Consider the following 27,313-nt stretch of genomic DNA (forward strand, 5'->3'; position numbering starts at 1 on the left):
AGTGTAAAATATACTTGAAATAAGTGTTATCTATGTACTCGAAATGAGTATCATAACATATTTATTTTAGGTACATTAAATATATTTTTATACCTTCAGTAATCGCTCATCAACCGCAATTTTCATGAACTCGGTTGACTGTTAAGTAAAAACTCTAAATTACATTCCCTTCAAAATAATAAATCTGTAATTATTAACCGCTATAACGGATTAATACAATCAATAATGCAATTAATACGTCACGAAAATACCGACACCCAATTGCCTAATCTTCAAAAGAAAAGATCCCAAAAAAATTTTATGACAAGACACATCAATCCTTTCCCAACAGGGAGCTATTCTTAGTCTGTTAATTACTGAATAATTGATAAGGACAAAATAAGGCATGTTAAATAAAATATGTAGTCGTAAAAGTGAGGGATTATCCCCCGCATTCTACCCCATAATTATTTGGATGGTTAAATCACCTCATTTTTTACGGAAACGAAGGAATTCATCAAACATTTTTTTCACTCGCAGAAGCAAAAGAAGTGAAAATGGGGCAAGTCCATTATCGTTATGAAACAGCCAGATTTAATTTTCCTTTTTTTTTCCCAAAAAATAGTGGGTTGAGAACAACCCGAAGCTAGTGAGCGCGAGTGAAAGTGGATGAGATTCAAGTTCTTTCTGCTTTGTGCTCCCACTACAGGAGAAGGGGGGAGATATTCTCGGTGAATTTTCCGAGATTAACTATAGAAATTTAATATTATTTTTGTACACAGATACGTTTGACTATAAGTTCTACTCCCGACTTAATTAACACTACTGCTCTGATATTTCTTTGCAAAATAAATAAAAAATATTCTAATGAAAAAGTGCTTCCAACCGTCTGGATGTTGGAACTGCGAAAGGCTCTGTAATATTCCATTCACTGAGAGTATTTTTTTCTGAATAGGATGGATTCAAATGCACTTACCCTAATTCTTCATTACCATAACTGGAGGTCAACTCATCTCATAGATCATACCCTGGGGAAGAGGGATCTGTGGGGATAGCAGTAAACAATTTTACTGCGACGTAATGAAATAAATTAATTCACTTACGATAATTAGATCATCAAGGGAATAGGGGCCGTCTCTTCTTCACCGAAAATTGAAGAATCGAGAGGTCCGATCAATGATAGTATGACAGTTGCCATTTTAATTTCTGCCAATTACGATGGCACCAGACCTTCAAGTGAATTCAACCAAATTTACCGCCTCCTAAACTATGACGTTAATAAACATATGACACATAATTAAAATGTTAAAGATATTGACGTAGAAGTTGATACACAAGTTCAACTTTGAAAACTCCAACTGCTCTCCGTTGGTTTAGATGTTCATTATGATTGTGATTTCGGTTAGATGTGCACAGCACACTTTCCAGTTTCTGACTCATCATCCCTCTCGTGCCAAATAGATTAAAAAAGCCCCGTCCGAAGCTCGAAAAAAACTTTTCACTTTCCGATATCTCTCCCAGCAGCAACAATATCGCCTCGAAATTATTCATTGAAATAAAATATTCTGGACGCGTTCGAATGAGAGACGAAGAACTTCGGATGTGTCTGGGTGTTTATGAAATGAAGCAATAAAAAATTCCCTCCAGACACTTTCCTGTAGTAAAAACTCAGTAAAATGGAAAACAAGAAGTGATCATAATTGTGTTATGTACCAGTCGTCGACACCGTTAAATGTCATGGGGTTGTAAAATCTTCATATCAATGGGAGAAATATGATTTTTATGAATTTTCACTCAACGATAATGGTGGCATAAAGACGAGATATGACGTGCAAAATCTGGGAATATTCGGATAGTAGACACCATTTTTCTTCACTTTATCAAAAAAGAAATAATATTGTGTACGACATCAGCAGTCCCGTGGAATATCTTTGTTTCATACTCGAGAGAATGTTGCCACCCTCGTATGATGTATCACCCGGGCTTTCAAGCCGCCACGATTTACGCCCTTTGCTTACTCTCACTGTTTCTCTCGTTCGTTGATGTGTGTTGCTGGTATATTGAACTGAAGTCAATTAGGAAAAAACAAATGCGTTTGGTTTCATCGAGATATGCAGCCAGTGCATTGGCTCTGTTCTCCAATAAATCTGCGAGGCACACCATAAAATCATGTCTAAGGGTAGAGAGAACCTATGAAGCGAGGGGTAAAACGGTGTACTTTGATTTTTTCATGTTAGTAGACTTGAACAGGTAATTCATCTGTTGAAGAAAAGATTTGAGTTTTGGATTTGATTGTCTTCCTTTTATTCGGCTTTTTCTAGACAGTTCATTGTCTTTTCAGGATTTTTTTTCGTTCATGTAAGACGAAGGTTTCTACGCCTCAAAGACACTCGTCTTCCTCAATTGAATGATTAACAGGCTAAAATATTAATTGACAAGTCACTATTGCATTTCCAGTCATGCCCGAATGGTCAAACAGCTCTCGAAATGATTAATCACATGATTAAATTCCGTGAACATGAACGATGTAGGTTTCTGAGGTGCCATTTCTTTTGGAGTCTTTAAAATATGTTTTTGCAGCTCTCTCTTTCTCGAAATTCTACTGCAATATATCTATTATCAAACTAACAAACAGGAAATTTTATGTTCAGGAAGTAGACGTTTCGATAAACTTCCGTTGATTTTTCATTTTCTTGATACCTCATTATCTCTTCACGATTTTTATATCTCCAATTAAATCGTACCATTACGACATTCAGATATTAATTAACACCCCTCCCCCCCTTTTTCATTTCCAATGTCTTTCCTGCAACCGTCCTAAAGAGACTATTGTCTACCTCGGGATATAAAAACGAACCAGATATCCTGTAAAAGAAAAATCCCAGTGAACGAACCGTAGCAATACATCGCAAGCCTCCTGGATAACAGCGAGCAACCGGTGGACTTTTATTTCAATTCCTCCAGCAATATATCCCTTCCGTTTCCCCATCCACATCCAAGGGGTTGACAAACATGCTCTTCATAATTTATCGATGAAAAAAAACCATTTCAGTCTCTGTATTACAGATTGGCTGAGGTTACCGTAACGCTTCGTTGCTGGCAATATTCATTGATCTGTAACGATACGAACGATCTCTCTGAACCCCTGAAAATGACCCTCCGGTCTATTCAGAAGTCCTATGGATCCTTTGCTTCAAACTTTTCGAATGAATTGAACATGTTTTCATACTTTTTGTACCTTCTTGACTCCATTTGCCTCCAACCGTTCTGGTTGAATAGCAGTCGTGAATTTATCCATTGAAATTGGATTCACCAAACACCAATAGTCCTGAGTTCAGAATGACTTCAAAGAATCAGTATATCGGCGCACAATGTCCAATCGTCCGGAGTCAAATAGCCCATATAACCTTGTGCAGTTGCGCAAGAAGGGAGAATATCATATGAGAACAGGTGAATGTGTAGCCCAAGGGGTGCTTCGATGCGACTCATTGATCTCGTGAAAATTCAATGGATATTCCAGAAAGGATTCAATGCATCCAATGAAATTGTACGCATTGCCAATTGAAAATAACACGGGAAGAATTATCTCCCGTAAAACACCAGACGGCCTCAACACATTCCCCAGCATTTGGCTCGGTAATCAGTTACGTTTTTTACGGTTCAATGAGTGAAATGCTTTGGTTTGTCCAACTCCAGGCGATACCTGGATTTGAGGGTTTTTTAAATGGTTTTTCAACCATCGACACATTGTTTTGAGATTATGAAGTCAATGCCTTTGGTAACGATTCAGTTGATCAATTGAATTTAATCCGCTGGTGAACAACTAGCGGATACAATTTCAATGCTGTCATGTGTTACTAGTCTCATTCAGGTCTTTTGGATTTTAATTGGAAGTCAGGTTAATAAATGAATAGACGTTAAGTAAGAGCAGATGAATTATAGTTTACGGAGATGTGTTCACACTTCGAGAGCAGTCGCCGAACTGACAAACGATTTTGAAGACTCAAAAACCAAAGCATTGTCATCATGATTTCTTTCTTTCCATGAACAAAGATTTCTTTGTATCATTTAATAAACATAAACTGGAATTTTTGTCGTAAGACCACACAGACGGCCTCTCCAGCAAACAATGACCTCATAGTATTAATATAAACTTATATAGGTTCGTAATATGATCGTATTGTTTTTGCCCTTTTCAATAAGGTCATTCTGAACTCCAAATGATTCGTCCAAAATGCTGAATAAGGTTTCAGAACATCATCAAGGAGTTGTCTTATCGTGGACGTGATTATTTGCCCTCCAACTCGATCAGTGCCCGATGAAACAGTTCGCAATTTGAAAATCTGATTGATAATTAACTTGCAACTTGACAAATTATTAGGCAATGCTGCCCAACGACCAAAAGCAAAGTTTATCTTAATTTGGAATTGATGATAGGACCGATATCGCCAGCTAATACAGTGGACTGTGCACTTATGCGGTCCTATGTTTGTCTAATCCCCGATGGCCATCATGATAGTACCATGAATTGACATCATCCCATCAGTCGGACTTATACCTAACAAATCTCATGATGTTCTGATATCATCAAATGTCAGGGGTACGGGAATGTATCGTCCCTCGAAATCAATAACTCATCCCCTCTCAATGGTGTCATAGAGAAGGTCCACGGGTTCTTCGCAAATGGCTGGATTATGGAAGGTCGAGGGTCTGATATTCTCGTAGATTCAACGGATTGAATCATTCAGCCCCACTACTTTCTGATGGTATCGACCTAGTTTACTACATCGATAAATCAAACTTTGACAGTTGTGCATCAGAATGAACAAAACTCAAAAGACACCAAGCTATGATGAATCGTGATTTCTCGTGAAGTAAAACTTGTGAAATCAATAGGATTCCAACACTGCTGTGGACGTAAAATGATGAAGGATACCCGGAGGACACTGAGACAATTGAATCATCCACATGGTGGCTTGACCTCTCTCCGGTTTTATCTAGGGGACAGAGAAAGACTTCTCCCTCTCCCCAAGTAACCAACCCCCGAGAGTCGTGGAGTACTAGGATGAAAACAAAGTCGTATCCCTTCGAAGAAAATGGATATGGGACTCTTAAATCATCTATATGGATCCACTCTATGTTGCTGGCTTTGAAAGTCCATATCATGGCTTTCTTACTCCGAAGACAATTGATGGAACTGATAAACATCTCCATAAAATATGTTCCCATAAACCATTTGATCCGTATGATGGATTCTGTTTTTAACTGCTAATGTCTCTGGCTAACGTGGACTATCCAAACCATTGGAAAATATGTCTGCCAATGTCACCCCGGAGGAGTGATCGATCCGTGCCATTCCCACTAGCCGCAAACATCCCACAGTGTCTTTACTCATTCCCCAGAACAGATGCCGATGATATTGCCCCACCAGCTTGGCAGCGGTTCCACATTTGGGCTTGCCGACATCACATCCCTGTAACTAGATTTGAGGTCATCCTGACGTCACTGTCTTCCGGCAAATCCTCGCGGTTTTGACATAATGCGGTTGAGTTTAATTACCCCCGATAGATGTTAATCCAATCATAATACCCCTGATACTCCACTTAAACAGCTGAAATTCAATCCTAATTGATGTTTTATGAACTCAACTACTCTGTACTTATTAATCGCCAGTCCTGGAGACAGCGAATGGTTCCAGCTGCTTGTCGCAGTATTGGACTCAGGGAAATGTTGGACGTGACGTTACCCCAGTGAATGGATAATATACAATGGTCCAAGAACGTATCTATCTTCTACCTCGACATCTTCCCGCGGAGGTTCTCCTCGAGCAAGTGTAACACAAAGACATTCTCCCGAGTCCAAGTTTCATCCGGGTGGTAGTTTCAACCTGAAACTTTTGGAAAACCCTTCCCCACTCCCCAATTACACCCAGAATCTCAAATCTCCGTAGAATTCAGCTGAAATATTTCCCAAAATTGTGGAATATCCAAACGCAACATTATGATGCTATTAATGAGCTCGTTAAAGCGTCTAACAATGAGCTTTATTTTCCATCGGTGAATGAAAAAAGGATAACGGAGCCAAGGGCTTCCGGGTACAGGAAGTGTCTGAACGATAATTCTGAAAACGAGTTGGAGGAGTCCCTTTGGACTGCGGTACATTCCTATCGGATTATTATCGGGATGCAATCAACTCTGGCCGTCGAACGCAGACAAAGATAGGAGAGAGATGGAGGCTGGGCTTGTTTCCGAACATTCTCTCACTCCCTATCGTTCGCAATAATGGAAACTACGTCGTCGATTCTATTTTCCTCTCAGTCCACCTCACCTAACCCCCTCTCGGGGGAAAACTGTAGGAGCGACGAGAGCCACCATTTGCCCCTCTACACCCCCTCTTCATCCCCTCGCCAACTGGTTCCCAGCGCTACTCGCGTACAATAATGGTTATTTATTAGCGCTAAATCAAATATGTTAGCGCCGGGGTGAACGGTGCACGGCTGTGGCCCAATATATATGATAATAGTGATAATAATTCCGGATGTGGCCACTCGGTAAAGCCAACGGTAGAAGTGCCCATTCGCCTGCCTTTCGAGGGCTCTGGTGTGCACTGCGAGGGTCGAGATGGTGTACTATATTGGTGGGAAAAAAAAAAGGTAAATGGAGAAACGGAAAATAAAATCCTGGGGATGCTCGACGAGTTCTTAGCAATCGTAAAAATTGCCTTCCGACTGCCGCAGGATGTGACGAATTATTGTATCTCGGTTTTTACTTTTGAGAAATGAGTTGCTTTACCTGAATTTGTATGACGATTTTCTTGGGACGCGATGCCGGTGACAATGGCGACCTTTTTGGGCGTCCGGAAAAAGGACCACTACCTTTTAGTCTACCCTTACATTAGACTACTGAACTGACAATTATTGCTTCATAACTTCTCGAGTCATGATGAGGTAATCGATACTTCCGTCAGGAGAGTCTTGTGATGCTAGTTTCATTGTCATCACCGACGGTCCCAATGAATTCGTCACAATTCGAAGTCGTAGTTCTTGAAGACGGAGGAACGAAGACTGAACAACCAACTACTCAGCTCCTTTGTTATATTCATAGAAGGGAATGTTTTCCGGGAATTTGTGAAACGATTGTTCATGTTGCTGAATGTTTCTTTCAACGTTAACCTATTTATGTTGCCATTTATTCGGAAACCGGGTTGGTTTGCTGAGAGTACCAGAGCCATTACATTAAAACATTGCACAACCTGACCCGCACTTTGCAGCTTCTATTTCCGGATTGCCACAAACAATTTGTGTTCTACGATTCTGGGACACTTCGGGCTCGATAAAAGTTAGGATTTCCGTTAGTTTCTCTCACGCATACACCACAACATGCATTTTCCCCCCTATTCCACCAAACTTTTTCCCTATTTTCAAGAACAGTCTCAACAAAATTCTCTCGTTTTCAGGATTTACGGTCAATTTCACCGAATACAAGTTCACCAATGCAATCAAATATTTTCGGTATCCACCGAATTTGGTGTATTTGAAGTGGACTGAATAAATTCATCCAAATATTAACCGTGTTAATAAGGAATTATGGCAGTATTTGCACACTGCAATCAACCTTCATTTATCTATTCACCAAACTGGGTGCAGCCACGTCAAATGACATCTCTCACCCCTTCGATCAGTTCAGAATGCTGATGCCAATGCGTGTTGAAGCCTTGTTCAGTTTCATGTGCGCACATAGGTACCTCAGTACTAGTGTATGAGGGGTAGTGGAGGGGGCGAAGGGGGTGGGACCTGCTGGCATTATTGTGCAAGTACACTGATGTTTCATTAGCCGACTGTTCATACTACATTGGACTGTCAATCATGTTCACCGCCGGAAGGGTATTCCAGGCAAACCTTTCATACCGCACATATCTTTTCATGATTCTCCAATGGGCAATTAATTGGTGATGGATATTTTCAATCGTTCAACAGTACAACGTAAACATAATTAATGACGAAATTGTAGATTGCTCTCGCAAAAACTGACCTTTGTGAATGTTGAAAACTTCTGGCTCCTGCACCTAATACTTTTCTTCTTCATTTTCGTTTCAATGTGGTTAGCTACAGTACAGGTAATACCACTGGCACTGAGTTGGCGACGATTTTCAGACCCACTGGGAATATTCTCAGCAACAACAGCCACACTCCCACTTTTATCCGCTTTCATTTTACAGCTCTCCAATCTCGAGCACTACAATCGTCTTTCACCCTCGGAAATACTACGAAGTATTACCCGAGAAATAAATGTTTTGTGTTGGAGACTGATTTTTCGTGGGAATCGCTTGTGCTCCTCTTTTTCGTATTATTAAAATGGCCTATTGTGATTGTACTCAGAATTGTGGATAATGATGTTGTACGATACGGTTCATGCTTTGATTGCCATCTTTCCGGTTGTTATGAGTAAAGTGATGGGAGGTATCATCAATTGTTCTGAAATCATTACACGTGAATGACTCGTTCTTTATCGAAATGGGTATTAACCGACGTCATTCATCGGAGAAGCAACAGTTGTCAAGAATTGTCTTGAATCGTTGTGTTCACTAACCGAACCGGGAAATTGGGTCTTTGTTTCGTGAAGGTTGAGATGACTAGTTGGGTGATGAGTTGTTGCGTATCGTGAAGCTGTTCTGTACCGAAATGTGTTGATTCGTGGCAGCAATTCAATCCTTCGGTGTACTTTCTATCAGAAACGATTTGGCAAATTTATTTCTAATCCACTCGGTGAGATCGCTATCAAACTTCTTTTCATTTTTTCACTGGTCGGCACTTCTCAACTACTTGCTAAGGGGAATTCATCAGATGTTGGAACTCAACGAAGTCCTTGTAATCGAGGTTCCTTGTAGGAACCCCTTTCATGATAAAAACCGAAAGTCCACGTGAAACTGAAGAGTGACTCATTTTCCTTGACAGCTATTAACCAACATCGTTCATTAAAAACCAGTAGTTGTCAAGATTTGTCTTCAATACTGACGTTCAGTAATCCCACATGTGATGTGTGTGTGTGATCTATCTACCCAAAATGGCGATAGCAATCCAAATAAGATCCGTAGAAGAGCTAGATGCTCTTCAGGCTATCCTGGCCCAGAACGTAAGTACAAAAGTCCTCGTAATGTGATTACTCATTACCAATCGAGGTATTTTGCATCAAAATATCTGATTAGTAAAAGTACTCCCATCATTTTTGATCCTTCCCATCTGTGACGATCTCACCAGCTTATTCCCACTCACCGATTTCTCCATTTCATCATCCGTCAGCACTACACAACTATTTCCGAAAGAAAGTCCATCAAACTTTCGCTCTCAAAAGAATTCTATGTCATATCACTGAAACCCCCCATAACAAAACCCAAAAATCCATCTCACACGTGTAAGATTCGTCATCCCCGCTGAATCCCCCTCAATCATGGTCAACCGCACCCATCATAATCACCCGTAAAAGCTTATTATCCGTAGCTCCCACAAAAGTAACTCTCATCCGGATAAACTCATTGATGCGATGCTCACGGTGTACAAATATGTTCCACTTGAACAGTAACTTCGCTAATTTCCCTCGCCCATCCGAATCCCTATTGCTAGAGGGCCCAACTCAAAATTGTCCGCAGGCATCGATACAAGCAATAACCCAACATGATCGATGTTCCATGACTGGTCAACACACGGTCATCTCAATAATGTTTGCGTGTGGATCTGGTGACATTGCTGTGATGTCCACCGACCATAGGTTTTCAATCCTCCCTTTGTACCTGAAAGGACCCCATATCCGCTATTAAGAAATGTCGACAGAACTTTTCGAAACAGATCGAACAATTGCGCATTTCCCTGGAAGCAGAAAGTGTAATCTTCGATCCCCTGCGACCGCCAGACCTCTCAGACCCCGTCAGGGCCTGGGCAGTTCCGATCCTATCTTCAACACCGGTGTCTTACCGACTCAAAGGTCTGCGACCCTGGCCGACCCAAGACACAGTCCACTACGTCATCATGGACTGTTCGACATATGCACTAGAGCGGGAGTGCATCACGTAACGAACCGGGAATCTTCAATGGCCGCCGGCGGCATAAGCTCTTGTGCGGATGGCGCTGGGGTCGATTTCAAAATGTCCGCGGGGCGTGAATTCCGCAAGCCATAACCTCAAAGACGTGTTTCCATAATTATCCAGTGACCAATCTAATCGCCCCACAACTCCAAATCTCCCATCAACTCCATCACCACAAAAATTCCGAACCCATTTGCTAAAATCACCCCGAAGTTCTCGCCACGTAACACCCATTCCTCGAGTCACCAGTTCTAATCATTCATGATAAAACGAGGAAATAGAATCAGCTTTCCACCAGTCCCGCATTGGGGCACCCCCTCGCCATAACCAAAATTTACAACCTCCCATAAAAAGACGCAAAAAAAAACACTTTCCACAAAAACATTCCATTCAATCAGAACCCTCCATATGTGTCTGTGTGTGTGTGTGTCACGTTAAAATAATCTTCATGGTGAATCTCCCATATAAATAAGGGGAAGAGTGGAGAAAGGATGAGCGCGGCAGAAAGGCAAACTATACTGTGGAAAGGTAATTGTATTTGATTTAGTAGCGTTTGAGGGTTCGTACGAGTGGTGGGGGTTGGGGTTGAGGGTGGTTAGGAGGAGGAGATGGAGAGGTTATCTCTTTGGTGGTTGGACCCAGCGCAAATGCATTCCGGTTCAATGGTGCTTCTAGAAGTTTGGACCCGCTCACTGTACGAGCTATTGCAAATGGACAGGGTTTTACGTCAATGTGATGGTGCAATCGGCACGCGCGTACGGGAACGTGGAATTCAAAATCGGCTGGAGGGGTGAGGAGGAAGAAGGGAGTCGTGAAGGCGCGGGTTGGATGGAGGGTTGAGGGGGGTGGAATGAGTTGATATTGAAAGAGGAGAACTAGCCGTGTCCACTCTGAACAGCCCCACGGTGTGTTACGGCTATCTGATCGTTTCTAAAACATTCCCTATCCCCCGGGGGATACGTCCACACCCTCATCAAGTAAACTGGGGGTGGGGATGGTTTGTGCAACGTGTGTGATTACGGTGGTAATTACTCCCACCCCTCCCTTGCGTTTTGCGAGAAGGGGTGCAGGTCGGTTAGTCCGGGAGTCTTTTTTGATGGGGTGGGACGAGAAGAGGGCGAAGGGGGTGGAACTTGTTATTAGTGACGAAATCTCATTGGTATGGGATGATTACAGCTTCAACTCACCCCCGACAACCTGGGAGATCTGGCTTTAATGATAAAACACCGATCCGATCGACCTGTCCGTCTGTCTGAACTTCGGATGGGAGTGACGGAGGGTTTTGGTGGACAACGGGGAGGTGGGTACTTTTAAGGGATTTTTATTTAGTTAATGGCTCCGTATCGAAGCACCGCGGTACTTCAACGTTTGATTAGTAAGGAAATAGTGAAAGTAAAACCGGTGAGTGGCAGCAAACCTGATGTTATAGTTATTACGAGAAGGATTAGGCGTTTCCCGCGCTTTTTTGAATTTCCCGCGTCGAATATAAACGTATGGCGATTGTATTGACCAATGAGGAACGCCTTTTACGCGTGAAGTTAGCGCATTCTGAGGGTCTAACGTAATTTAGGTACTTTTGTTATACTTTATCGTTTCCATCGACCCAAAGTTCTTTTTCGATTTGAAATTCCGCCGAAAGTAATGTTATATCGAGTCGATTACATGAGGCATTCGAATTGTTTGTGAAATGTGTGTAATTACGTTGGCAATTACTGTGATCCCTCCCATCATTTCGTGAAAAGGGGTGGAGGTCAGCTAGTCTCCGGCCCTTTGCTTTTCATGGACCCGACAGTGCATTGCATTGGTGCGGAAGGTCGGGTGGAACTCGTTATTGCTGACGAAATCTCATTGGTAAGGGATGATTACAGCTTCAACAAACCCCGACAACCTGAGAGATCTGCTAGTAATGATAAAACAACGATCTGATCGACCTGTCCGTCTGTCTGACATTCAAATGTGAGGCTGACAGGATTGTTGGGTAACAAAGGGGCATTACACACCCCTCGTTTTTACGAATCCGTGCGTGTGTCTTTTGTAAAGAAGGGAAACGAGAGAACTAACAAGTACAGGGGGAGATACTTTAACTTTATTTTGATATTTTGGAGAAAAAATTGTGGGGAATTTTAGTGATTGGTCATTTTTCCGCGGGGACCCTACGGCCGGCTTTGGGGGACCTTATAAGATGTTAGGGGATGGGGTAGACGTTATGAGGCCTTATGGAGACTTTATAAGGTCTGATGGGACCTTATAAGGGGCCCATAAGGTCTTATAGAGACATTGTAGGGCCTCATTGCCTTATCGGAGGCCCATGGGGGCCTCATTGGGGCATATGAAGGCCTTATATAATCTTCAAGGGGTCTTATACGAATGCCATGAGTCCCATAATAGCACATCGGGGTCTTAAAGGCGCTTTATGACGTCCTGCCGAAATCTCAAAATTTTTGGGGACCGTATGGGCGGTTATAGGAGCTTCACGAGGTGTCGGCATTTCATGGTGACACATTTGACGCCATATTCCTGATTTTTTAGTAAAAAGTGACGCAGTAATTTGTAAAAACGGAAGTAACAGGCCACTTGTTCTCTCCGTTCTGTCGTGGGTGACCCAGTACTTTTTATAATTCCTCGATTTTTGTCTTCAATTATCCCTCCTCTCTCCAGTAGACTTTCGGATGGTGGCGCGTGAGTAATTGGATAGTGGTGGTAGTGACGCTAGCAAGCCATACGCGTGGAACGAAAAGATAACGCAATTTATTTCGAGCTTTATTCATTCCATGGTCCACTCAGCGGCTGCTATGGCCGTACATATTTTTCCCTCCTTGACGGTGATTTTTTTTTATTTTCCATATTTTTTACGTGTCTTTTGTTTTGCGGCGCATTTATCTCGTACTCTTTGGCCTCAAATCCGACGTATATCCTCGGAATGCGAAGAGCTCATGGTAGTATCTATATCCAACTGTCAGAGAGCTTGAAATAGCTGGGTAATACGGTGAATCTCTGCAATGCAGTTTTATCATCGTTGAGTTTTGATTCAGGAGGTGGATAATTTTTTTTCGAGAAATTATTCTAACGTGTTTGACGCGATGGCTTTTCATTGACACTGGACGTATTTTTATAATAAAAATGTCAGTACCCAGAGGATCTTCGGAAAATATGTAATGAAGATTGTCGTTGAGTAGATTAAAAATTATGATCTGAATGAAAAAGATCGTCGGTTTGTCCCAGTTTCCTGCCGCTGTCTGTCACTGGGAAATGGAGTACCTACAGGATGCCTTAATTTAAGGCACACTGAGGGTAAAATAGTTCTGCCGAAAAATTATGAGCCCCTGAAGAGATCTTTTGTCCTGTTGAATTAATTTACTTGGGGACAGAAAAGAACGTTTCCATCAAATTATGGTAATTTTCGTTGTGGTAATAGTCCTCGCGAGACACTTATATACCGAGATAATAATCGATTTCGTTAAAACAATATTTCTCTGGTTGTAAATGGAGTCCATTGACAATTATTAATAGTCAGATTTATTGAAGTTATTTAAATTCAAGAAACCGTGTTTAATTTCAGGAAGCCAACCTTCGGCCGACATTGAACCAACATCGGCTGAATGTCGGCCGAACGTTGGCGACTCGCCATATTCATGGTTTGGCACTCAGGGGTTCGCCTGTAGCTGGGCGCCAGCACCAGTTCAACGTTGTCGTTCCCAAACTGAAACTTAAGGCAATATCCGTCAAGAGGCATTCGACATTCGTCACACCGGCTGCCGGCCTAGAACCAATATTAGCCCGTCGTATTTCTCCGGCCCGGGCCTTCAAGTTGTTCCTCCCAGTGGGCTCCACCTCACTTTATCGTGGATTAGAATTTGTTTTGGTGTTAAATCACGAAATGTTTCTGGCTGATGGACAAAATTCTATGGCCTTAGTAAAGATAATCATTATCTAATATTCAGAGCCGGTTCAGTGAAAGGTTCCCTGAATTTTAAAAATCGATGAAAATCCGGTTAAACCCTTGAACACTACCATTATCATCTCGTCTATTCATCTACGTCAAGCTGCCGTAGAGTTTGACAGGTCTGTTATTATTACCTATTAGCTTAACTACATCGTGAAAACCGTAGGTCCTATTATCATGATTAAAATGTTCAATAATCGAATTCCCCGGAATGCGATCAAGGTGGAGGAGGTGTGATGAAAAAGGACGGGGTAATAGGTTGAAAACCGGTGGGTAGAAAGAGCAGTGATTAATGAGAAGGGAGTGACGTTGCGTCAGAGTGCCTCAGGTTTTGGCGCCCCCATCTCATCTCTCGACACGCTCTATCTTCCGACATTTTTTTTTTTATTTTCCTCTTCCGTCATACTTTTCTCCCCCACCCCCTTTTCCACCACCCACCCCTCGCCCCTTCACTATCTCTTTGCTTCACTATATCTTATTTCTCATTTCCTACATTGCCGTCTCATTTCTCGACCCAATGCGTCCACTTCCCCCATACACCCCCTCCAAAAAAAAAAAATACACTACAAATGTGACGCGGATGAAAGTGATGGATCAATATTTTCTTCGCTGTACTGTTGATTGTTTGACGATATGGCCAGTGGAAACTCCCGAAATGAAAGTTAACAATGAATGCGGTAAACAAATATTGTGTTGTTGTTTTATTGTTGGCCATTTTTGGGGAATATTCTGGTGCGTTTGTTCATAAATTTTGTGAAGTGATTTCTTTACTATTCGCCATTCGAATTGGGCAGAAATTACACCAAAATGAAGAGAACATTCCCGTGGTCATTGTATTAAAAATGTGTAGACACAGGTTCACCAGAAATTTCCTCAATTAATTGAAAATTAAATTAGAAATTGGCGCGAAAGGCGAAAACCTTCACTGGGGTAAAAATTCTGAGGGGTTGGCCTGACCTAATCCTTTGATTTTCCAGTCCAAATATTATTTCTGCGCTTACGGTTTTTTAGTTAATTTTTTTATCGAGAATCGAAGCAGAAGGACCCAAATAATCAGCTGGTCACGTGGGCACTGCGTTCTCCTTGCGCGCGTGCGCAGTGTGATCGACTGATTATGTAGATCCTCTCGTAGCAAAAAGTGTTGAAGAATTAATTACAAAATACTACTCATTAGTTAATTACGGATATTTTTGTTAAATATCTGCGTCTGTATTTTTGATATAATGATCAGGTCTTAAGACTTCAAGGTTTTTCATCATTTAAGACTTCACAAATTACTGAAGAACCTATGAAAACTCCAAATTACACTTTTATGACTCGATGAGTTCGACTGAAATCCGGAACAATTGATGAATTCCAAATAAAGGGCTGAGAATCGTTTTGGAATGTTTTGTACTTTCATTCGTTTCGAATGATTTTTAAATTTTAACACCATCGTAACGCATCGAAAAACCAACTAACACTCGTATGAATCTCCAAAAGACATCCAACAGATGGAAAACTTTCCACATTTATTTTTCCCGTGTCCTTTAATTTTTTCCCGCCGTACGCAAATGGCCCGGAAATGAACGTGTTATCGCACGGTTCGCTGGACGAAAACTTACGTTCACACTCTAAGTTGTTCGCAACACTCTCGATAAGCTGTTTTTCCGGTGTACGATACGATATCTCCTATTTCACTTATATCTCATTTTTTTTTCTTCCCCATTTCCTCCTTTTTTCGTTTACCTAAGGAGAACGCGAGGGGTGAGGGCCGGGTAAAAGGGAACAATCGTTGAAACTTTATCGTGGATTTATAGGCATGCCATTAAACTCAAAAAAAAAAGAGGGAAAAGGCCAAAGATTTTTTTCCTCACCACCCTAAACCTCCCTCTCCCTCTCTTTTTACCTCACCCCGAGTTTCTCGTTTCTGATTTGCAGACTTTCAAGACTTTTATCGGGCTTACGATCTTCCTCCCTGGATTTGCATGTTTTTCCTCGGGCCCTTCCTTTCTTCTACCGTGAACTCTCCCTTTGCTACTCACCTTCGTACGACGTAATTCATTTCAATCGATTTACTTGAATGAAAAAGTTTAGTCTTTTTTGGTTAGTGATTGTGAGTGAATTCAGTTTCAATTCTCATTCTGCTTTCGCATCGATTTTTTCCGGATAAATTAATGGAAACTCGGGTGATTAGAAGGGGAGGGGGGAATCAAAGGATGAACCTTGGATTGAGATCGATTAACAATCTTCATTTCTAGTCATCTATTGAATCATCTGTGAAATATCCGATCCGAAAAGTATGAAAGATGTGCCATTGGCAAGAGCACAAACAAGTTGTACATTGCAACAAAGGGTAATTCTTTAATTTATTGTCTTCTGCTGAAGACAATTATCCAACATCATTGAGAAGTGGCGGAAGGGGTAGTTCTGTCGTACGTACCCGGTACCAACTTCTTCTTGGTCGATGTCCTATCGATCACAACCAATTTTAGCCCTTGACATGAGGATATTCTCCATATCTGATTGTCATCAGAAGACAAATCACTAGAAGGAACCGAAGAACAGTCCCAATCTTGATAACTTACATTCCAAGACCCAAAAAATATGCTGTCCTCAACCCAAAATAAGTTCCATTTGGTTTCTGGACTTCGGACGCCCCCAGATCCCATCAATTTCCAAGATTTCGACTGAAAATTACCTCCGCGGACTGAATCCAGTGAAATCCATCCCCCTAATGCTCCTCAATTACCCCAGCAAAAAATCCAACTCACTCGGGGTTAAATGGCATCCCGGGACAAAGTGTATAACCATGTTTGGCGAGGATCACCGACCAATTGCCGAGTTTCGAGTGCCCAAGCATTGCAACAGAAGTGGAGTTCCAAAACGACTCACCCTTGACTCTCTTCTCCAGCTGAAGGACCACATCACCGCATCTCCCGATGCTCCCACCCATTCGGCCTACTCCACCCAACAGTTGGACCCCAACGATAAATGGTATCTACGATCCAATGTGCAGCAGGCATTTTTCCCACGGCTATAGTACACCAGTCTACGTTCAGCTCGCACATGACTCAAGTGATACTGAACAGTTACCCAGGGTTTTACTTCTACTTTAACAGTGACGCTTTCGAGTATACACTGAGTGTATTCCCTCCCACAAAGTTTCTAGTATCTGCTTTTGTCTCGTTGGTTTGCCCCTCGAAAATTTTCGAACTTACTGGGGGGTGCTTTGCAATACTACTGCGGTTCACTGCACTCAACAGGGCAATGGAAATCCAAACACTTGGATATTATTTTTATTTTCGGAGTTATTCAGCTGGTGAGGAATAGCGTACAGTATTTGAGGCACCACCAGCCACCTGAAGGGAAATTGGGGTCAGGTGGTGTGAGGTGGGGATCGTTGGGTTGATTCGTCAGTTCATGATTATGGAAACAATCGTTTAAGGTCAGGGTTTTCGGAATTAAGTATCTGGGAAGACTCCAAGGTCGACTCCGGGTACCTCCTCAGGACAGAAATTGATTGGGGTGAAGTCAGGTTTGATCGGAACAGGTGTCCTCATCAGGACTTGATGAGGTCTTGATGCAGTGGATTTGGTCAGAGATGATGGTAATGGGATTGAGGAGATCATGAGCAGAACCTGATGGAGTGGACCCGATGTCAGCCGAAGGTCCAGAAGCCTGAAATCATCTTGATCCATATTTGGTTATGGTACTCAGGCTTTAGTCAGAAGTCAGATGTTGCCTGACTACACTTTTCACAGGATGTATTTTGGATGGTTTGAATGGCTTCTGGGGTTCCATACATGCAGTGGAAGGAAGGGGAAATGGTATGTTATGGTCTGAACTGAATATACTGAATTAATGAATTGCCAATTCCTGAATGAATTGGAAGAAACAAGGAACGGAATCCTTTCCGCCGTTACTTCTTACACCTTGAAGACACCAAGCGGTTGCTTCCATCAAATTATTATGAAATATTTAATAGCCAAGACAACTGGGTTTCTCAATAAACTGGAAGCTCTTGCGGTGGGAAGTGCACGTTCCATCGAGGAAATTGTCGACTGTCCTGAGGACGACTGACCAGGAGGCATTTCTTGGCGATGATGATGATCTCATTGGGTTGACTGCACTCTGAAGTTTCGCCATCATACATTAGGATTTATGATCGAGCTTGCAAGCTCAGGATAAAGGTTGCATCGAATGTCCCTCTCGAAATCCTCCAACTCTCCCAGGAAATAGTTTTTTGTTCAGGGAATTATTCAGGTGGATTGTTGTACCTGACTCTCTAAATATTAATTTCTAAATATTCCAAAAGTTCATGGAAAAAATAAATATTCATTCGACGAATCCCGGACCATTAGTTCAAAGACCTGATTTATATTGTCGGAGTTTCATAATAGCCGCTTACGAAACTCACCCTCTCGATGTCAGACAGTTCGGTGAACTCCGGAAACTATAAGTTATTGGCACATGTGAAACTGCTGGGATTGTACCTTCTGTTTGACATTAGTGGAGTTGCACCAGGATTCAACTGGGGATTCAACTGTGGTTTGTGTCCACGTTATTCGAGTGATTCAAATAATCCCGGGAAATTATCTCTGTCCATCATTCTGAGGGGGTACTCTGGATCAGACAATAACCATTCATGTGGGATCATTGGAGGTGTAGATAATCGAGGTGGAAGCATTATTGTACTTAACACTGACGAAGTTTATTCAATTTCAAATCTTCTCGTGTCTTCATGGATTACGATAAATCGATAAAAACTCAGGTTTGAGAGACGTTGATATTAATTCTGAGAATTATAAAATTATTGTCTTGTGATAGTTCAAAAAACCGCGAAATTAATGGTCCATTTGGCACCATTTTTCAAAAAATCTTTATAATATATAACATATAATATATGATATATTATATATAATATATAACCTGGCCACTGGCCCCTTACTGGTTATCTAGCAAAAATAGATAAGGGGCACGACCCCCTATGCCCAAGATGCGGGCTGACAAAAGAAGACCCTCACCACCCCACCACAAGATGCAGTGGCCTGGAGGAGATCCGTTGGGATGTCTTCGGGACCACATGCGTCAGGGAAATTTATGTTTATAGGGACGGAATCGATGGGATCGGTGAATTTGCGCGTAGGGCACGGATACTGACACCTGTCGGCTAGGCGACCTCCTAGGGCGACGTGCAAAATGGCCGAGAGGGATCGTCTAAAGCTTCTAAAAGTCTATAATATATAATATAATATTGATAAGAATACTGTAATGGTTGGGCGAGTCGAGTGTTGTCCCGGCGGATATCGAGGCTAAGCAGCATTTCGTTGGGTTAGTACTTGGATGGGTGACCGTTTGGGAACACCTCGCGCTCGCTCAAAAAATTACTGCGCGAAACGCACGAGTCTGAAGACCGAGTTTATCCTTCAAGTCAGTCTGATGGAAGGGTTCACTGGGGCCTTGCCCTATCGGCGACTATAAGGTAGCAATTTTCCATAGTTTCCTCAATTGGGGAAAATGGTTTTCCCAGTTGGGGAAAAACGTCAATCCCATGGCAATAAAATGCGAAACAAAACCCTTGGACTTTCACCAAAAATTCACCTTTCCCTCCAAAAATAAATACTACCTTATCGCCCATTGAAATCTCAACTGCAGACACATTGAATTGAACATACGTTTCTCAGTGATTTCGCGAGACGGGGCCCGAACGGTTGTACGCATTTGAAAGGGCTTAAAGGATTAAAATAATAATAACGTTGGGAATTGGACACGGCCGAGGTGGGTCCCTCGTAATCTTTGTCAGCCATATGCCGACTGCGGCCGGTTGGAATCAAGCCAGAAGCTGTACCAACTCGGTACGAGTGCGCACCAACGTCGGAGAAAACGAAAGAGGCAGAGAAATAAAATAAAGAAAGAAAAAAAAAATACTCAACCTAATCTGGCATCACGAAAGGGGGGAAAATGAATTTATTCAATTGGAGTCTGCACGCTGTGTATGGAGAGCGCGTTTCAAATCCATGATCGGCACACGTGGCCTCCCCCAACACTCTATTACAACCTTTTCACTCTATCACTCAGGTCCTCTCCCTTTTATTCGAGTGTTCGTGGTGGGGTGGTAGGGGTGACGGTAAAGGGTGCTGTGGGGGGAGGGGGGAGGGGAGGGGGGTTGGCAGGGGGAGAAAAAAAATATTTGGATAACGACTGGTTCGATAAGTCCGCTCAGGGGTACAACCGATTTCCCTCAGATTCAATCACAGTTTTCGCGAATTATCGGCGCCTCCAGACATACGACAGGGGGAAAATGATAATCTTCAGTTGGCATTGTCAAAGGGTGTGAAAGGCCACTGGGACTTTGTCATTGCACGTTGTCGTGATTTATGTCGGGATATATCGGACACATGAGCAAACAATCTGATTGACAGCTCGGAAAATATCGGGTAACTTATGGGGTGATGAATAGTTATTTTCTTTTATGGTAGGATAACAAATTCATCCCTTCGTGCGAATTTCTCATCACTATTTTTGGGGGATGGGGTGGAAAGGGTGGGATTTTGAAACCGTTGCTACTTTGGGCTTTAAAATGTTAACGGTTTTGAATGATAAATGTTGTGTTGTTACTTCTGGGTAAAGGGCAGTTTTGTATTTCAGCACGATAATGTACTATTTAGACTCGAGGGCAGTAGGTTAGTGCTCTTATTCGTTGTAATCTTCACTTTGACCTTCATATTGACCTTTTTGGCATTATTCTTTCTTGTCCTTAATTGTGCCCTTCATTTCTCTTTCTGAAGGTCAAAACTCGTCATTCTGGCCTCTTCATCGTGATCCTCAACCTGACCTTTCTATTGGCCCTTTTGAGCACCTTCTTCCTAGGTCAATAAATTAGAATTCGTAATTGATCCTCACTAGATGTGATCATCAATTCGACCCTTATCTTCACAATTATTCATTCCTTGACAATTACTCATTCCAACCCCTCACTCGTGCCCTTCATTTCTCCCTTTTCCCTCATATGATCGAAAGGTCAAAAAGGTCAAGAAGCGTCCGAACAACTGTCTCCTCGAACCTAATCCACGAATAAGGATCTCATGACTGACAATGGCGTTTTAAAAATTTTAAAATTCGGTTCACCCCACGAGAGTGAAACCCTTGCGACGCACCCCAGTGATTTAAATATTTTCCCTTCCCCCAAACAGATAATCATGAAAAATCAATATGGCAGTCCATCATAACATTAATCGAATAAAAAAACGTGCGGTCGGTGTGAAGCAATTTATCTAGGATAAAAGCCAGGAAAAAACCGATAATAAAATATCCGAAATTTCTTTGTTATGAAAATTTCGAACAGAACAAATCAATTTCCGTTCCCACTCGGCCCCTCCCCCCCCCCCAGCCCTCTTCGACGGAACTTTTCATAAATGCGAGGGTAATTTCTACTTCACCATTATCCTCGTGTACAAGCTCGCAGCACATGACACCAAATCGTCCCCGTTTCTCGAGTTAAGACACGTGCGGTGATATACCATGGGGTAACAAGATCCGATGGGGATTACGATTCAATCTATCGAACACTTTTATCGTCTTACGATATCCAGAGCCCCTCGACTCACTTCTTTACCATCCACTCTTCCACACTGTCCTGTTGGTGGAATCCCGATATTATCTCTGGGTTCAACCCTGGCGAATGTGGCAATATCGAGTTTGGAGAAAATTCCACTTGATGCGGTGGGATGGGGGTGGGGGGTGGAGGGGATGATCACTCCGAAGTGTTGCATAAATCTAGGGGATGTCGACGGACATTCCCGAAGTGATGCACACTCGTGTCTCGAGGGGGGGAAGAGGGGTTTCATAATCTGGGATGAAGGTGTATCGAGGGGAACAAAAAGTTTTGCAATTTATTCTCCAGATGCAGGTTGAGGCATCTGCGGGACCTGTGGATATGGGGAGGGGGAGGTGGGGTAAAATCGGGCTCTCATTTTTCCGTTTTTTGATGGGCCTTGGGGAGCGAAATGATGAGTAGTGGGGGGGATGTGGGCATTATGAAATCGAGATGCTGAATGACTCAATTATGAAATCAAAATATGGAATGACTTGATTATGAAATTGAGTCATAGAATGACTGGATAATGAAATGGAGATATGAAATAACTTCATTATGAAATCGAAATATAAAATGACTCGATAATGAAATCACGTGATTGAACGAATTCATTATGAAATCGAAATATGGAATGAGTTGATTATGAAATTGTGATATGGAACGACTTGATTATGAAATTGAGATATAGAATGACTCGATAATGAAATGGAGATATGAAATAACTTGATTATGAAATCGCAATACTGAACAACTCGATTATGAAATTGAGTCACCAAACAAATCAATTATGAAATCAAAATATGAAATGATTCGACAACAAAATCAAGATATAGTACGACTCGACTATGAAATTGAGACACTGAATGACTCGATCATGAAATCGAGTCATTGCCAACCCTAACCCGCATTCCCTCCCCCTCCCCAACATTTTCTGATCCAAACATCCCGAATTCAGTCGAAACTTACAATCACCCAGATCCAGACGAAATAACTGCCCAACAAATGCCCTCACAAATGTCATTAATAAAAATTAACCCATTAAATAAATCATAAAATCTCGAAAACTTCAATTACCCACTGTTTGAGTCCATTCAGCCATCATCAAAAGGTTTATACTCCCAGTATGTTATTTCAGAGGGTTATCCATAGAAGTGATAAAAAAGCAAACGGCAATGAAGACCGAGCTGAATGAATACAAGAGAAGGGTGAAGTATGCATAAATGAGGGGGATGGGCTTTTGGTTAGTTCCATAATACAAAACCCCTTCCACTTCAGTCCCATCCCTTTACCCCTATCCCCCCCCCGCCCCTCGCGTCATCCACCCACTCTGATATCATATAATATATGGCATTGTTCGCGCTCTTTTAGTCCGGAGTGGAACGACTATATTTATAAGGGGGTGACTTTTCTTTCATATGTTAAGCAGATCAGTGTCGAGGGAGAGGGTTCTTGCACAGTCCTCTTACCTTCCAAAACTGAGTCGGAGTTGCTTGCGTAAATGCTAGCTGGTAAATTTAATGCTCCACTAGAGAGACGTAATGTTCTGGGTGGTTACCAGGAGATGGAGAAAAAAAATGGTCTTGAAAAGAGATTTTGCGAATGTCGGCAACGGTTTTTAAATATCTTGAGGGAGAGAATGGAGAAAATGGGAAGACGAGAAGGGGTGAAATGGGAGGAGTTAGGTTCGATTACTGATCAGTTTTTGATGATTATCTCGGAATCAGGGGGAGGTGGCAAAATTTTGATCATGACCTTTTTTGTTAAGGGGATTGAGGGCTTCAAATAATGTTATGATAAACATTTTGATATCTCTCTTAGATTCAGAGATATTCAAGCAAGAACTTGACTGGGGGAGAAGTTTATTTTATTGCGTGTCACCTGATGTTTCTACTTATGAATTTCTCAATTGGAAAATGTTTATGAATATTTATCACTACACAGGGGATTTTCAAATATTTTTACTTCATTTTTAGACAAATTTTCCAATTGATTGGATGAGTTTAAATTAAAAATGAATCACTATCAGTTCTATTTAAATTAAATTGGAACAAAAATTTAAATCTTTCAAAACCTTTTCTTGTTATAAATAAATAATATAATTGGTTTCCCAATCGATGGATTGATAATCAACGAAGTGTCAAAAAATACTTTAACTAAAGATTTTTGTTTTTAAATTTTAGTGTTCGATAATTTATGTATTTACTAAGAAGCTAAAGCTTCGTCAAATATTTTGCAGAAGAAATTATTTACCAAACAGATTTTATAAGAATTCACCCCATCTTATAATTCTCTTTGCCTTCCCACTCTAATACCCCCACCTAAATACCGTAAAATAAAAATTAAAGGTTTCAACTAAAAATTTCAGTTAAAACCTTATTGGTAATTCGATCGAATGAGAGCTGAAAGGCGCTCATTCACAAAGAAAACTAATTAAAAAGGGGGATTTAGATTCCTCTACACACTCTCACTTGAAGAGTTTCTTATTTCAATTTTTCCATCCCCTTTCAGAAATCCACTTTGGATCTTTATTCAAGGGGGAGAGGATATTTGACTCGAGACTGAAGGACTGCACTAAGTGGGTTCAGACGCAATTATTATATTCATACCGTAATTGCTTCTTTCGGGGCCATAAAAAAGATTATTATACGTAATCTGAAAAATAAACTCTGACATTCTACGGAATTTTAGATTAATCCAATTATTATTTTTTATGTTAACAGAGCATGTCCGGGAATTCAGCTGTGGAATGTTGTACTACAGGACCCTCTACCTGGACAGCAAAAGAGACACTTTATACGTTGGAGCCATGTGAGTACTCATCACATTTCTTAAATCTACGACAAAATATATTGTCAAAAATATATTCGATAAATTAATCTCATATTGGAATAAACTGTGTTATAAATATCTTGAGGGATTAAAATTTTTACCGATAAGATTTTATTCGAAAAACATTTTATTCCAAAATGCATTTTTAGAGCAATAAAATTTTTGTGTTAACAGACATCAGGACGATCCTCATAATCATAAAAAGTAATCAATGCGTTTGTAAAAAGGATAATATTATAATTAACATTCAAGAAACTATTAATCAAAGAAAATTCATTGCTTTCGAAATTAAAAAAAAAATTTGTGGCATGAATATTTATAAAGAAGATATTTCTCCAAAAAAATATTTTTGAATAAATATATTATTGACAAAAATATTATTGGAAGACATAAAAATATCTCCAAAATCCCAAAAAAGTTAAATTTCATACTCTACACCTGCAAAATTATTAATCATTTAAAACGTCCCATATTACCCCACTATATCCTCCAATCACAAAAACTCTCAGACAATCAGAAGCCAAAAATAAAAATTCTCCTCTCAATTTTCAAATTTTTCGCGGAGTCATTCTGTCGAACGAGTTTAAATTGTTAATAAAAATACGAGAGACCGAGATATCGAGCAAAGACATTCCGAAATCCGTCGCCCAATTTTTCAAAAGAGAATCACGGTATATTGACGAATCCAAACGGAACAATAATCGGCTATAATACTCCAAATATTATCCCCATAAATTGAAAATACCCTATAATTACAGAATCACTCGGGCATGAAATGCAGGCATGACTGACATTGTCACACTTTATGGATTGATAATCACTCCAAAAGCTCCCTCACGCAGTAATAAAAATTTGATAGCTTTGGCAGAGTGCGCCAAAAGCTCAGTGTTTGGAATCCAACATTTAACGACCACCTCATAAGGGAATTTCACATGTGCATACCTCTCTCTAATTTCACGCTCGTCAACATATTCATGTTGGAAAATTATAGCTCTCGTCTCGTTCCCTAATTGATCATTTCTCATTAAAAATTTCGACTTGAGAATTTTTATCGTAGCTCAATATAACCTACACGAAAAAGAATGTACTCGAATTAAGTATAACAATATACTTACTCCCGATATATTTCATACACAGAAAGAAATTTTAGAGTAAAATTAGACCTTCAGGGGGTGAAACAAGGGAGGAAGTCAAGTTCTATTACAATAATTCGCCTCAAGTCCAATTTTTTGAACAAAACTTGACCTTGAAAGTTGTTGATTGTCATTTAGATCCGGGTTTCGCCCTCTAGACGTCTAATTTTTATTAAAATTACAATCCATTATTCATAAAATATATTTGTTCCATTATATATTTGTTATTTTGTTAAGACGTTTCGTGTTTTGAGTTTTAATTTAATTAATGCACTTTAATATTCGGACAAAGCACACCATAGCGCTCGGAAAATCAATTAGTTATAGCTTTTACCATTGCCCATACAATATACTTAAAATAACTATAATAACATATTCATTTTAAATATATTTTCCACTAATTAAATATAAATATATAAAATGTATCTTTGTTCATTGTCCCACCGAAGTATTTATCCCCTCCAACAACCGAATGCGTTTCCAAATTTTCGCAGACGCGTCTCTTTCAACTTTAATCACCCAAAATCTTCCCCCAACTTTCATTTTCCCAAAATTCCCGGACTTCATCCCCCAATAATTAACATTTTTCAAGTCACCGATAAAACGATTTTCTTTCAAACTCAGCTTTTCCCATTCACTATCGCAAATACACTGGCTCCTGCGAGTTTAATCCCAACTGTAGGCAACTTCACAACCCTATTCGTTCTACCATCGTACCAACCCCCTCGTGTATCCGCTTTTTCCCCCCCCCTGAGCTGAATCTAGGAAGCAAGAAAATACCAACCACGCGAGTTCACTCCCTGCTTGGAGATATATACACGTGGAAAAAGAGTGAGTGGAACGCGAGGGGTGAGTTGGTAGAGGGGGTGAGGGGGTGAGAGAGGAGGCGGTGTGTAAAGCCCATCGCTCGTCAAATTAACCGCGCGAACTTTGCCGATAAATCACACGCCTTTCCGCCCTGACTCTAGGTCCTTTTTGGCTCGGGCCAAGCGCAACGTAAACTTTTGCGAATTGCTTTTTCTGAACCTGGCAGACGATATACCAGTGCTTTTGCATTATCGCGTCTTTGTCACGCCACTTGTATACACTATTTGTCACCCCCACGAGGGCAAAGATCCAACTTGGTGCAATGTACAGTTTAATGCCAAAATCATAATTTATTGGAGTGGGATACGAGGAAGAGAATGTGTTCGTGAATCCGAAATTTTTTTGGTCATTTTTTCCACCCCCATTTTGGGGGATTGTATTGAAAAGAGCAAAAACAACATGATCGCATTATAGACATATAAGTTTATATCAACACTATGAGGTCATTGCTACCTGGAGAGGTCGTCTGTGTGGTCTTACAACGAAAACTCCAGTTTATGTTTATTAAATAATATAAAGAAACCTTTGTTCATGGAAAGAAAGAAACCATGATGACGATGCTTTGGTTTTTGAAATTTCAAGATCGTTTGTCAGTTCGACTGCTCTCGAAGTGTGAACACATAATCATAAGATAAAACTGTTCTTACTTAAATCGTCTATTTTTCATTAATCTGGCTTCCAATTAAAATAGGCGAAGACAGAAGAGTAAAACTAAATTTGGATCAAAATGATTTTGGCCTGTCCGACTTCAGATCAGGTCCACTCGGTCAGATCCTGATCAGGATCTTCTCTACGATACGATACGACCTGATTAATACGATACGATACGGTCTGATTAATACGATACGATACGATCTGATTAATTTTTTAATCAAGTCTTGAAATAGATGTGAAGCAACGATGACA

At 40.9% G+C, this 27,313-nt stretch overlaps 1 protein-coding gene across 4 annotated transcripts in view; it reads left to right on the forward strand.

Annotated features, from left to right (window-relative positions):
* The window catches only part of LOC135169688 (semaphorin-2A), a 189,785-nt gene that overhangs the window by 120,537 nt on the left and 41,935 nt on the right, over positions 1–27,313 (forward strand). For 3 of the 4 annotated variants that reach the window (XM_064134900.1, XM_064134899.1, XM_064134901.1), the window contains exon 2: positions 24,299–24,386. In XM_064134900.1, coding sequence (XP_063990970.1) covers positions 24,299–24,386 — 88 coding nt within the window. Of the gene's footprint in view, positions 1–24,086; positions 24,154–24,298; positions 24,387–27,313 lie in introns of all 4 variants that reach the window. The other variant, XM_064134902.1, reaches the window with a different exon arrangement.

Source organism: Diachasmimorpha longicaudata, chromosome 15, assembly GCF_034640455.1.
Source record: "Diachasmimorpha longicaudata isolate KC_UGA_2023 chromosome 15, iyDiaLong2, whole genome shotgun sequence".
Taxonomy (NCBI): Eukaryota; Metazoa; Arthropoda; class Insecta; order Hymenoptera; family Braconidae; genus Diachasmimorpha; species Diachasmimorpha longicaudata.